The 15619-nt window shown below is 33.7% G+C and overlaps 1 protein-coding gene across 4 annotated transcripts in view; it reads right to left on the reverse strand.

Moving 5' to 3' along the window:
• Positions 1-15619, reverse strand: part of LOC145246648 (epithelial splicing regulatory protein 1-like) — a 152057-nt gene that overhangs the window by 27993 nt on the left and 108445 nt on the right. For all 4 annotated transcript variants that reach the window (XM_080108353.1, XM_080108352.1, XM_080108351.1 and 1 more), the window contains exons 8-10: positions 12740-12834; positions 4411-4626; positions 1487-1744 (exon numbers count right to left, since the gene is read on the reverse strand). In XM_080108353.1, the coding sequence (XP_079964479.1) occupies positions 1487-1744; positions 4411-4626; positions 12740-12834 (569 nt within the window). The remainder of the gene's footprint in view (positions 1-1486; positions 1745-4410; positions 4627-12739; positions 12835-15619) is intronic.

Consider the following 15619-nt stretch of genomic DNA (forward strand, 5'->3'; position numbering starts at 1 on the left):
CTTTCATGACAAGTGCTCGACTAAGCTCCAATCCATGGTTTCCTGTAAAACTTGTAACAAATACCTTTAGCTACAATAACCGTCAATAATTTCTCTCGTTCTCTATCCGTGCCTAAAACTAAACGTAAATTCCATGAACAGAGTTTCTTTCCTAGGACTACCCGTCTCTGGAACAAGATACCATGGAGCTGCTTCTCGGCTGACTATAACTGCCATTCTCAAGTCCAATGTAGATAAATTTTTGTTGACTCGTCAACTTAAATAACTAAGCCTTACCAAAGTTCCACCAGTATAGATCATAAGAGTTGACTCACCAACTACTTATTAACCTTTATACTTGAGTGACGTCCTGGCCTTAATAGGTGGTTGCTTTTAATTAAAAACAAAACACCGGTTAATACCATACAAAATAGGGTCAAAGAGGATGAAAAGACCTACTAGATGAGTACGAAGGATACTGGGATATTGAAGCTTATTGCCACTGAAGTTCTAGTGAAGACCAATGGTTATTGCCAGCGAAAAATCAATGATAAGTAGTTGTTGCAATAAATTTATTTGTAATTGTTATCGAAAGAGGTGGGGAGTACTGCAAATCCGATAGATTTGTTATCTAATCTGTAGGGAATACCACCGGTTATTGTCTGAGTAATCTCTGATAAGGGCCTGTGTGAGATTATATTATATATCTCTCATATATATATATATATATATATATGAAAGATTTTCTTTAAAATTTACAGAATTTTAGTGTATAAGTATTGTCTCAGAATACCCCCGATAATTACCGATACTCGAAACCGTTATTTTAATTTATCTATCATCGGTAAAGCCATTTTTTCCATGTCATCGCTTAGCAACAATGATAGAACAACGGGTTGTGAAAATTCTACCGCGGGTAAGTTGATAGCGCTTTTTTTATTTTGCATAACGTTGTCTGTAGGTTCAAACCCCGCACGTAAATTTCTTAATGTTTGTTTTCGTTAACTAGAAAGAAGTTTATTTATAAGACTGGAAAATGTACGTGTGTGTGTGTATTTTTAAAATATCTATTACTGCAATATAAAATTGGAATATTATAGTACTTTAAATAAACTTTATAATTGATTATAGAAAAACAAAATCCTAAACTAAAGATGATTTCTTCGTCTAAACAAAAAATGCATTTGAATTTCACTTAAGTCACTTAAAATAATAAAACTCCGAATAAAACTTCTTTTTTTTTTTTAACTAAGTTTGCTTTAAACTAAGTGTTTGGTATAAAATGATTATTTTCTTTAATCCAAACTTCAGGCGGTAATACTTTAAACAATTACAGTACAAGCACAGCTAAACATGTTTTTATATTAAATTATAATACTATGATATATATATATAAGTTATAAAATATATATGGCAATTAAGCTACACAGAATATTCCGCGTTTCATTCATGCTAGGATTCATCAGGCTTATATAAGACCTTGAAGCAAAAGAAAACTTATACTAACGTTTGAGCCGTACACCATATGAACTCCTTGGTAGACAATGTATTGAGAGTATTCCGCTAAGAAAGCAAGTATGTCAGTTACTTGGGCACCGATGGGCAGATTTCGTAAGCGGATACAATCACGTTTGCAGCCGCTCGTGATGATATTCTGAGGGAATATCGGAACAGACGTTTGGTGAGGTGGAAGTTGAGCGATCAAAGGTGGAAGGGAGCTCTCCTGCTGCTCAGGATTACGTGGATCCATGCTTCGGTTCAGGACCTGGGTAAAAAAAAAAAAAAAAAAAAAAAAAAAAAGTGAAAGTAAAAACATTAAGAAATTCAAAATATGAGCTTAGCTACTAATAATCTGTTATTGCATTTAAGGGAGTAGACAGACTTTGGGTTTACTTTCGGCAACCTTGCATTACATGACCGATATTTCTGGCAAAGAGGGAATAATTGCTGTTTTCTATCCATATAACATCGTTGGATAACTTTTCGACTTGAAGTGGTTTTTTATAGCTTACATCAAATGGATTTATGCCTTGGCTGGAGCGATTTCTATAAAAAAAATGTTTAACGTACATACAGAAACAGACCAACAGAAATGCTGCTACCAAAGAAACATTTTTAATTTATATAATCACCTTGAAAAATAAAAAAAACGAGTTTATTAATTGATCAGAATTGTTTAATATTTTCCTATTTATAATTTGCCTGTTTCCCACCCAACTACAACTTTGATGTCTTCAAGTCAAACATAAACAAATTCCTGATAAACCACCCCCTTAAGACAGTTTATCAAATCTCTATTACTAACGATTACTACGATATTATTCCATTGATTACTGTACACGCAATAACTCTTATCCCCGAGTGGCTTCCGGACCTTGATAAGTGGTGACTACCATGTAATAAAAAGTTTTATATACAACAACTTCATATATGCATTTTGTATGAATTTGTTGAAAAGAAATCGAGATGGATATTAATTTTTCCACGACACGTGAATCGCTGGAAAATAGTTGGATCATTCTACCGCTTCAGATGTATTACCAAATCGGACAAATGTATTGTCGAGTTTATATATACCCGCCTCTATCTATGTCTAATGTATATAAGGTATACATGTTTCTGTAATCGATGCTCGTGTATCGTCTAGTGGTTAGAATCATAAAGGACAGTTACTTTTTTTGTATGTGGTGTGTCTGTACGTGTCGATATGTTACGTGTATATTTAATAGTCTTTCTAGGTGTAAGTGGATAATGTCACATATTCACGACAATAATGAACGGAAACAATGAATGAATAAACCCTTTTCTGCTTGACACATACTTTATTCATCGTCCCCCCCCCCCATCTGGCAGCAGGCATCTGAAAATGAAGGTATCTTCTTCCGAATGGATCACATAAAACGCTGAGTTTCATTTCCAAAATGTTCCACGTCTTGGAGTTTGCAGTTCTTAATCTTCTTCCAACATCTTAATTGGCCCATAAATGCTTCCATTAGACTCTGAGACAACTTCTGTCCGCTAGCTAACCTATTCTAGCTAACTCACAACTCGTCTCCTCGACTTCCCGTTACAGACTAATTCCTAATTCGGATTTCTCCTTGCTTACGTGTCTCTAACGTCAGCCAGAGCGGACAATCTTGTTTGTCACGAACGCCATATTGTTTTCTACCTAAATTCCAAACTAGCCCTGTTTATGCTTTCCTCTATTCATAACATTTTTCCTTAAACCAAAATTCCCCAGTTAAATATTTTAACATTCCTTTAAAACATTTTCTGAATCTTTTTAACCTAAATAATTTAACTAATCATAATAGCCATTTTAACCCTTGACACTGCCCACTATAACATAACATACTACGCCGTGATCATAGTCACCACGTAACACAAAGTATCTCATTCGGACGCAAATCCTCTACCTATACAAGAAGCAAATACGCCCCAAAATGGAGCCAATAGTACCCTTTCCTGTCTTAATAGGGTACAAAACTGTTCGAAATCTAGTATATACCTTTTTAAAAAAATATATAATGGTAAATTCAAACTTAGATGTGTGTAATCTTATAAGCTAAGATTAACAAATCTAGATACAGTCTAGCGATTTGTGTTCAATAGCATGCCATCATTAATCTGAGCATGAACTAAACTGGTGTAAAGGTAAGAGAACTAAAAAAGACCACTACTTTCAGACATTTTTTCGATTATTGATTATCGCTATTTATCGAAGACATTCCGATACACAACCTATCTAAGAACACTGCATGCCACATAAAGTACATTTGTGTGAAATTAAAAAAAAAATTAACGCATCCTTTTAAGAGTCAATAGGAAACGAATTCAAACACAAACAGTGGACTAATTCGTAAAAAAAAAAATAATAAAAATAATGATAATGTCGTTCATCAAATTCTGTCTAATTTAGTTCTAAAACAATAGAATCAATCCATATATCACACGCATGTGCATGCCAAATTTCGCCCGCCTGTCAGCGTTCAATATCGCGAGTTTTTAAAAACATTGCGTTAGAGTAAACACTTTCTTTTTCTTCCCGAGATACTCTCACTCAACATGCCAGACAGGTTGCGTTTGACTGCACTTCCCACTTGTGGAACACTACAGACTACAACATGGTCGTTGTCATGACCAATGTTAATAAGTATCTAAGAAATAAAAAAAATACTACAAATTTTCACGTAGGCTGTTTTTAATTAATAAATTATTAATAATAAAAAGTAAAACTTGTTTACAAGTAAATTTAAATAAAAATTTAAAATTTTGACAATATATTCAGTCCCAACTGTCAATGTGGTTTAGTTCGTTTATATTTATATTGTTCCCAAGGTAAGGTGGCGAGACGAACAAAATTCGCTCGAGGGTCAAAGGTTGGCGACCCCGGGGTTATAGCAATAGATTCCACTAACGTCGAAAACTGACCTGTTGCACTTCAGCCATTGTACTTTTGAACAGTTCAATGTAACGGGTTCCCATGATTTCTCTGTGTTTCTTCAATGCTTTGTTGGCCTCGTCTTCAGATGCAAACAGTACAAAAGCATCGCCGGTGGATCGGCCGTCCGGATAATAGACAAACAGAATACCGTCTTCGCCATCAAGAACTTGACAACCATTTGGTTCCCGACTGAAAAACTCCAACTAAAAGACAAAGAACAAAACATCAGAAAACTCTGCAACAAAAACAGAAGCATAATTTGATTTTAAACAGTTACACTATTCCAGGTCTTACAGATTGAGGATCAGACAGGAAAACGGACACTGATATTTCACATACTGACAATGGTGTCAAACATGATCAGTTTCTGAAACCACATAACTAGGTATAATATGCTTACGTCAGAGTTCCGTTGTTCAAATGGTTTAAAAAATATTTTGCATGAGCATTAATAAAATGTTTCTATCAAAAGTTATAAAATGTAAAAAAAAGTTATGGTGTTTTGGGGGATTGTTCGCATAAAAATAGAAACAATTGGCTGATAAAAGGAAAAAGGTAGAGTTAATATTGCTTATATATATATATATATATATATATATATATATATATATATATGTGATCTGAGAGAAGAATTGACCGCTTGCTTTTTTTTTTTATTATTAAATTTGTACGGCATCTCAAACCTTTCCGGATTATTTAATGGCCAATTCAGTAATTTTGAAAAAAAAAAAAAAATTATTATTAATGTTCTTTATGTCTTCAAATATTTATTCATGGTATTTAGTTTTGCAAAGATATGTTTGGACTTTGTAGAACATGATAGATTTATAAAACGGAAAGAAAACGGCATTATTGTTTTAGTCAGGATTGGTTGGTTGCTTTTGTTTTACGGCATATCAACCCTTTTCAGGTTATTTAATGCCGAATCCAAAGATTTTGAAATTTTTTTTTTAATAGAATATACTTGTTGTTTTCACGTCGGTTTCTATTTAACCCATAGTTGGGACCCTAACAGGTACTAACCACTCCGAGTCAGAGTGGACCTGGGAGCAATGGTAATTAAAGGGTGGCTCCACACTCCCCAAAGCCAACAAGCTGGGGCCTCACCACTGGATATAGTTTAAGGTCATATCCAGGACCCCCATTGATGGACTTTTACCCTCTGCAGGGGGACAGTCGGCGTATTCTAATGCCCCACCGACAAGGCCTTTAGTCATGAAGCCAGTTTCCGATAGCAGCAGATTCCTTAACGGGGTAAAGTGGACTTGGGAGCAATGGTAAGTAAGGAACAACTATTCTTCTCAGCCTCCAAGTGGGGCTTTACCACTGGATGTTTTTAATATCATACCCAGCACCACGTAAGGAGATATAATATGCTTATATGTTACGTCCAAGTCACATTGTCCAAATGATATAAAAAAAAATGTATCACTAAGAAAAAAAAAATGTTTCTACCAAGAAGTCTTAAAACGTATTAATCTATACTAGCGGGGCCTGTGGAAATTCCACAGCGGACTCTTTCACATGTAATATATTGATGTTGGCATTCTGTGGATGTTCAGCGTAAATGGAGTCGCTCTGATATTATTGTAGCTCGTTTGTTAAAACTGCAAAACTTTAAGCTGACAGAGACGCTCGACGTAGCCCGGTCGTAAAATTCGCTTAATATGATATGTTAATTTATGCAGATTTCGCATATATACTCTATAGTCAATTTTCTATCGATTGTGATTCTAAAGTTGTGATTTAAAAAATAAAATATATCCATATAATTTGGGTGCATCAACTTGAATCGAAACCAAAATTTAATATATATATATATATACACACACACAGGGTGTCCATAAAGTTCGTGTGCACTTTAAAAAATTTATAACTTTATATTTGCGATAGAAATAATCTGTAAAAAATGTTAGAAAGTTTCATGTATCAAGTTTTAAGTATAGTTATTGAATAATTTTTCACCACAAAGCTCGTAACAATTTTTAGATAAGTAAAAAATAATATTTTTTGTTTTTCAGAATCAATTTGATCCCATGGCTTCAATTGAGGAAAAAGTAAACCGTGTCCTTTGGTTGGCTGAATTGAAATCTACTATTGGTGTACAAAGAAAGTTTAGAATTGAATACAATAAAAAAAGCGCCTCATAGGAACACCATTGTTAAATGGATGAAAAAATTTAAAAAGAGACAGGATCTGTCCATGATAAACCACTGTCTGGAAGGCCATGTGTCCGTGACAAAAGTATTGCTTCCATAGGAGAATCCTTTACTGCAAGTCCAAGAAAGTCTGTAAGACGAACATCATTGGAGCTCGGACTGCCAAAGTCTACTGTGCATAAGATTCTGTGGGTAAAACTTCATATAAAAGCTTACAAAATTCAATTACATCAACAGGTGTTAGAAGAGGATTATTATGCACGGCTAACTTTCTGTTACCAGTTCAATGAAAAACTTTGCAATGATGATGCATTTGTGTGTAATTTACTGTTTTCTGATGAAGCAACATTTCACATTAGTGGCAAGGTCAACAGGCATAATTGCCGAATTTGGGGAACCGAAAACCCAAATGAAACTGTTGAACATGAAAGGGGCTCTAAAAGTTAATTTGTGGTGTGCTTTGGGAATAAATCGAATCACAGGGCCATATTTTTTTTTGAAGATCGTGTTATTAACAGTGACAGCTACTTAGATATGTTGCAGAATTACTTTATTCCGCAACTTGAACAATTAAACTTGAAAGATGATATAGTGTTCCAACAAGATGGAGCTCCTTGTCACTTTGCTCGGCGTGTTAGGAAATTCCTGATTTAGAAACTTTCTAACAGATGGATCTCGAAGGGGTGGACCATTTCATTGGCCTTCACGTACGCCAGATTTGACTACATTTGATTTTTTTATGGGGACATGTGAAAACAATTATGTATGCAAGCAAACCTAGTTCATTGGAAGATTTGAAAGCTAGAATAACTGATTTCAGGCATTACTACAAATCATTTGGCAAATGTTTTTCGTGAACTGCAAAATCGTATTACCCTTTGTATTGCTAATGATGGAGGGCATGTGGAACGTTAAATAAAATTTCAATAAAAGCTTAAAAAATATAGATGTACTTTCAAATCTATTTTACAGATTATTTGTATTTGCAATAGAAATAAAGTTATGAATTTTTTTAAGTGCACACGGACTTTATGGACACCCTGTATAAATATATTATATATATAATATATATATAATAATATAATATATATATATAATATATATATAATATATACAACATATATATAATATATATATATAATATATATATAATATATACAATATATATACAATATATATACAATATATAATATATATACAATATATATACAATATATATACAATATATATACAATATATATACAATATATAATATATATACAATATATAATATATATACAATATATATACAATATATAATATATATACAATATATACAATATATACAATATATATACAATATATAATATATATACAATATATATACAATATATAATATATATACAATATATAATATATATACAATATATATGTAATATATAATATAATATATATAATATAATATATATAATATAATATATATAATATAATATATATAATATAATATATATAATATAATATATATAATATAATATATATAATATAATATATATAATATAATATATATAATATAATATAATATATATAATATAATATATATAATATATAATATAATATATAATATAATATATAATATAATATATAATATATAATATAATATATAATATAATATATAATATAATATAATATATAATATAATATATATAACTTGAGCTCCTTCAGCTATAACCGAAACCGAAAAACCTACGACTTCTTGATAAAATTATTTATAAAAAATAGATGACTTGAGTGTCATCAGCTATAATCGAATCGGACACCAAAACTTCTGACGAAATCTTGTTTAATCATTTATTACAAGAAATAGAAGTACATAACAATTAAACGACCCGGATGTAAGCGTGACACAAAAATAACACGCACACTATCGTGTTAATATATAGATGCTATTATAGCACTGTAAGCAACAGCAGCAGCATACGACAACTAACATATGCAAATGATCAAGCCGGGCGCATGATGTGACGTTATAGCAAATACAAAAGGACACACGTGGGCGGAGAAGCGGGGTTTGGAAAAGCACGTGTTCGAGAAATGTGGTTGATAAGTAACACGCGGCCGGAGAAGCATGGATAAAGGTCTTAGAAATTGAAACGGTGTCTAATTTCTTTTCTTTGTTTCCTTGCAACGGAGTCAATATTAACAGGTAACTTTACACAAATAGAAACATGGTTGGTTGATAAATACGCAGAGTACACATTACTAATGCATATCAATCATTAGACAGTAGAATTGACTGTTTTACGGCATATCAACTCTTATTTAATACCGAATCTAGTAATTTCGGAAAAGGTTTTATGCGTCGAATTATTTCAAATATTTATTCCTGGAGTTTGGTTTTACGCCATGTCAATCATTTTCGGGTTGTTTTAAGCCGAATCTAATAATTTTAAAATAAAAGGTTTTATGTTTCAAGTTCTTTATACATTTAAATAATTATTCATGATTTTCGGGACCTGTGGAAATTCCACAGCGGACCATTTCATATGTCATATATTGATGTCGGCTTTCCGTGGATGTTCAGCGTAAATGGAGACGCCCTAATATTATTGTAGCTCTTTTGTTAAAACTGCAAAAGTATTTATCTAAGCTCGCAGGGACGCCCGGTGTAGCCAGGTCGGAAAAGACGCTTAAATATGATATTTTAATTTCTGTATATTTCGTATATTATATTATGGTCTGATTTAAAAACACGCATATATATATATATATATATATATATATATATATATATATATATATGACTTGGGTGAATTGAAACCGAAACCAAAACTTTTGATTATATATATATAAATTTTTCAGAATGTGATAGAGTATACAATTATTTCCACAGCTAAACAACGTTGCAGCCCACAATGTTCGACTCGAGTTTCGCCCTCATTTAGGCTCATCAGTTAGACACATCCGAACCCGGAATTCGAAACCAGAGTCTCTTGCATGCAAGGCCAGCGCTCTCCCACCCGAGAAAACCCGCAACACATACAAGAGTGTCTATTTACTAACACAGATCAAGCAAACTGAGGCGAAACCCGACTAAGAAACGAACCTACTTCATCTCAAACAAAGGATGTGGTCATTCAACCAAGCTATATCCCACGCGAGTTTACTTAACTTTTAATAATGTATAATTCTGTGTATACTCCACAATGCAGTGAAATGAAAGTGGGTTTTTGGTTAATTGAACTGTAAGCTTGTGGAACTCTTCCTGCTAACTGTTCTACTACTACCTATAACCGTGATCTTTAAAAGACTAAGGTCAATAGGTATCTGCCTTTGCAATACTCCTTTTTTATCAGCTCCTCATATCAAATGGCTTCACACCTTGTCTGGAATGATTTCTATACAAAAAAGTGTTGAAATAAGTAAATAAATAGATGTATCGATGGAACATTGATACTTCTGTAATTATGATTAAATAAAAAAAAAGATAAAAAAAATAAAATCGTTTCATACGTGGTGTTAGTAGTTTATAGAAATGGTAGAACATGAGGCTAAGAACCCACAATTTGCAGAATTGTTAATTTCATAATAGAATCACCATAAAGTAAAAAAAAAAAGTCCTGTTGCTGTTAAAAGAAAAAGTGCAATTCATTTTAGCGTGAAGCATTTTACAAAAAAAGAATTAAAAAAAAAAATTTACAAAAAAAAAAAAAAATAAAAAAATTTGTTTAATTACAAAAAAATACAAAAACACAGAAAAAGTACAAAAAATACAGAAAGTACCCAAGCAAGTTAAAAAGGGGGGTATACAAGTGTGGGAGAAAAAGTTTGGTTAATAGTACTCCCCACCCGTTCACCTTATTTTCATGGGTTCAAAAAAAAGCAAGAAATTAAGAAAAAAAAAATCCACTGAAGTAGAAAGGTTATTAAAAAGAGGGAACTCATCTCGAATCTTAGATGCAGGCCTGAATGTGTGGCAACACTACACAGCAGATCAATAATAATAATAATAATAAAAATATCAAGTGAAGTTACGTAACCTTACACCGGAGTCCAAGAACTTACACCGAACACACACCAATTGAAACCAAACCTTCCCAGCCCCATTAAAATAATAAAGTAATTAATGAACACAGCCAGCCAACCAATGTTATTTGACCTTAGCGAATGGCCGCAATTGTTACAAACAGCGGAATATGACAAACCAAATGACCAGGAATAGCTTTTGTTTAATTTTTTTTTAGTCTTAAAAAAAAAAAAAATAAATAAAAAATCCAACCTATTGCCGGCAGTACCAAAAGTTCCCTTCCCATTTGGTTTTGCATTGAACTACTTACCTGTGCGTAGTTTTATTTTAGCTATCATAAAAATAGCAATGTCATAAAGCAGCAAACTGAAAGGAACAAGAGAGTGTTAAGATAGATTAATACGCTATCATCTTTTGCTACATCTTGACACGCTGGTGGGAGGGGTAAAAAGTTGCGTTGTGACCAGTTCACTCCTAACCCGTTACATGACTAGGTAGCGTCCGGAGGGTGGAGGAGGTTGATGATTCCATGGAAGACCCCTCCCTCTTCATCAATGCTTAATATAAGGTCTCAAACGCTAATAAATATTTATATTTACATACAAAATTATTAGTAGCTTCGTTTTACGGCATATCAACCCATTTCGTGCCATTTAATGCTGAATCTGATAATGGCAATAGATAAACGTTTTATGTTTCGAGTTGTTTATATCTTCAACTATTTTTTTAATTGGGTTGGTTGGTTGTTTTATGGCATATCAACCCTTTTCAGGTTATTTAATGTCAAATCCAGTAAGTTTGAAGAAAAAAAATGTTATAATATGTATATATATATATATTTTTTTTTTTTTTCAAGTCGGCTTCTATTTAACCCATAGTTGGGATCCTAACAGGTACTACCACTCCGGGTCAGAGTGGACCTGGGAGCAATGGCAATTAAAGGTGGCTACACACTCCCAAGCCCGCAAGCTGGGGCCTCACGGCTGGGGTCGAGGACGTATCCTTTACTGGCGTGACTAACCTACCTAAGATGTGCCAAGTAAATTTTAGAAAAATATGTCGCAACTTGAACAGGGGTGTCACAATAATATCAGGACAAGTGTCCATAGAATTATGACGTCACAAACTTTTACAAGGATAAAAACGAATTTTCTTAGATATCGCTAGAAACATCTAATAAATTCGTTCTTAGTTGCTTAACCATTACAATCCCGTCAGAAGTCCAAATGCAGACTTCGTTTAGTTTAATGCAAATTGAGTAATCTTTTCGTAAACATTAAGATAACTCCGACTTTTGTAAATTTTTAATAACATGTATTGGACATTGATAAATATTCCCAAAATTTTCGTTTCCTTTGGAGTACTGTAAAGAGAGTTTTAAAAACAAAAAGGCGTAACCTCTCTTAATATATAGAAAGAGTTTTTCAGATTTGCACTGAACTAAACATCAACCTTGTCTAAATTTCGATTTCTTTGTATCTAATGCTTATTGATAAAATTCCGCAAACAGAATTATTTGAAGTTACACGAAGAACTTTCTATTTTTAATTCCATTACATGGAAAAAAAAAAAAAAAAAAAAAAATTGGCAAAATTTGCCCCCTTCACGTCTTACAGTCGTGTTCCATACATTTGGCATTTGGTCTCTTTACGCCTTGCAGAAGTGTTCGATACATTGATTAACCCTCTGTAGAAGGGTTAAGATTCCAGTCCTTCAACAAGACCGCTTTTTGGACTTGGATGTTGACTCATGAAGCTGTACTTCATCGGTCGCCGTCAAGTGGCCTCGTTGAAGGACCGGAGTTTTATGGGTCGCCATACACGACCAGCAAATGGCTTCGTTGAAGGACCGGAGTCTCAACTCTTTGCAGAGGTCTAGTAAACGTATTCTTCAGCCACAACGAACTTAATTATTCTAACCAAATTAACAGAAAGAAGCGTTTCATCTCTTTTAGCAGATCAGAATTGACCCGCGGCAGCATTTATTTCACGTCAAATTTTAAAGTATCATTTTAGTAAAACTAATCATAGTTGACAAATGTGTTGATTTGTAAAAAAGTGAACATCTTACAGAAACAAATATTTTCTTCTGATTTTCCAGGTTTCCTAACTTCTAGTAAAGAAAACGTTGGTTTAAATAGGAAATTATAATTACCACTTGTTGGACGGGGGCAGTAAATGGCAGACCACGCATCCGGATGATCACTTGTCCGCCTCGGGAGAGAAAAGCTTGAGCTTCCAAATTGCTTCCTAGAAAAAGAAAATAAAACATAACGAAATATAAGTATACCTAGCTTTTAGATCTGACCTTCACTCATGACCTGAAAGGAAGACTTGTATCAAATCTGTTGCCAAGCTCGCTGGAAAAATGGTTGCGCCATTCTACCGCTCAAAAAGGTATCTCACTCTGGATGCAATTTTCTACCTGTATAAGAACGAAACAGTTCTAAAATGGAGTGCCGTGCCACATCTGGCCAGGGGCTGTCGGAACACTATCCTGCCTTGACAGAGTTCAAGGTCTAGTTGATGTCTTTTTCTCCTCCCTGCAACTTCTTTCCCCACAGAAGTGACGTTGTGACCCTGTCTCTGATTTATCGTAATTTTCATGGCAAGTGCTTGTCTGAGCTACAATCTATGGCCCACTTGCCAAACTTTCACAAAAAGTACTCGTCTATTTACAACCACTATCAGCATTTTCTTCCCACTTCCTATTTGTGCCTTTAACTACATAAACCAGAGTACTTGGATAAGTCGGTATTTAATTCCTTCCCACAAGCAGGAAGATGTGTGTCTGCTTTTTTTTTTTAAGGTTGCTCCTTTTTGTTTTTAAAAAGCACTTTACATTACTCCAAAGTAAATTCCAAGAACAAAGCTTCTTTCCCTAGAACTATCCGTCTGTGCAACTGTTCTGCTAGCCTGTTTTCCAGCTGACTACAACATATTCCACCACTAAAAATTATTACGTTGTTTTAGTGGCGAAAGTACGCTTCTTCACCTTTATTTTCGAATAGCTTTCGGTCCTTGAAAAGTGATAAAGAAAATGGTAAAAATGTCATGAATGGATAAATAGGAAAAACTGGCATACGTGAAAAATGCAGATGGGGGATCTCCCAACGAGTTTATTGAAATACTATATATATAAAAAAAGATTATAGAAAAATAGAAAGACCTATCCGTGTAATGTACTCCTTGTATTTTTAATTTTGCGAAAATATATGCACCCATTGCGAATGTATTACACGGTAATCTGAAAATAAAAAACACAAACGAAACTTAGAAATATTTTTAAAAATGAAAAGAATTGGAATTTCGTGTGGAATGGCAGTAATTTCTTGAATTGTATCTTTAAGTTGTTCAACAGATCAAAATATAAACAAAAACGAAAAACAACTGCATTATAAAATAAACAAAACGGCATTATATGTACTTTTCGAAAATAAAGACTTATTGGTTCCCCGACAAAAGGGCGGACTTATAAATTCACCCTCATCCGTTCGTCTGTCCAGCGGTCATTTCATGCGGAATGGCAGTAATTTGACGAATTGCATCTTTAAGTTGTTCAATAGATCGAGGGCGATTAATGTATAATTTTGACTTGAGGTATCCACAGAGAAAAATAAATCTCACCAATTAGGTGAACGGGCGGGCCAACCGATGACACTACGCAATGAGATCAAATGACCAGGGGACATCTCCCTCAAAAGCCAAACAAAAACGAAAAACAATGTCATTATATATACTTTTTAAAAATAAATACACCTTTTGTTTCTTTACTTTACTTGCCTTTTATTAAACCTATAAATGTGTCAGATTATTTTGTCTAACCCTATATAAAATAGTTTGCTTTACAGTTTAATTGAGATTTTATTCCCGATTAAACTAATATTTAACGAAAATGAACATTATCTATTTTAAAGCCAAAAAGCTTCTTTAGGTCTCTGTAATTTTACCATTTTGATTAAGACAAACACGTTAAGATGCAAGTATAAAAAACTGATTTTTTTTAAAATCTTGAAATATTTCTTATTAATTTTGGATAGTGAAATATTCAAGAGAATAAAAGGAAAGCTTTTTTTTTTTTCGTAAATAAAATGTCCGTGGCCTCGTGTTGTATCGGGGCTGTCTGCCAATATTCTTGCATGCGGTACTGTGGAAAAGAACCCCTCACCTTTAAGCTTTTTCGGGCGCGTAGTTGCTCTAATGTTATGAGAATTGGCAAACAAAAGCTTTTAGTGGTATCTCTAATGGAAACAAAAATCATAAACAGACAAACTGTTCTGAAACCACATCAAGACGCAAATATCTTATTAAAAAACAAAAACATTCAATTCCTTTTCCAACTTTAAATGCTTCTACTTAACATTTAATGTTTAAAAGAAATGCAACAAAGCATTGTACGATCCTAGCCTCTCAAAAATATCCGCACCCCGACACGGCCTCAAAACCGCCTGTTTTTAATTTTCTCATACGGCCACAAAACAGGCACAGAGTGCGCCAGAAATACCTTCCACATTTTGACATGCGAGTCGCGCTCGTGCAGTTTATTAGCAATAATTAATTTGTATTGGTAGAACTGCATATCAGTGTGTAGAATTCTTCTGACTGTTCTATCAAACAATTGCAAGGCCAAAGCACGTTTGCAAGCTGAACGTGTAAGAGACTAAGTAACATTAAGTCTCACAGCTCGAATACTGTCTGGCATCCGAGCGCTTTGCGGCCTTCCAGGTGGCTTTCTTTTAAGTGTCGAGCCTGTAACGATGACATTTGCAACCGATACGTGTATTGATTTTTTTAAATCTGGGACAGCACCATGCCGTCCTAGCTTGTAACGGACTCGGAAGCTCGCTGTGTTGCAGTTACGGATTCACCATTATTCAAACATTTATACAATAAAAGCACGATGTGCACCAGTCCAAACCATATTTAATGAGAGTGCCTGAAAACAAAATGGCAAGTTCAGCCCGAGATTTTCTGAGGAAGCTAAAAATGTGGAAATAGAGAAACCAAATGTGCAACATTATAGCAGGTGCCCCGT

The sequence above is a fragment of the Euprymna scolopes genome, chromosome 24 (genome assembly GCF_053919585.1).
Source record: "Euprymna scolopes isolate OS-2025 chromosome 24, ASM5391958v1, whole genome shotgun sequence".
NCBI classification, from domain to species: Eukaryota; Metazoa; Mollusca; class Cephalopoda; order Sepiida; family Sepiolidae; genus Euprymna; species Euprymna scolopes.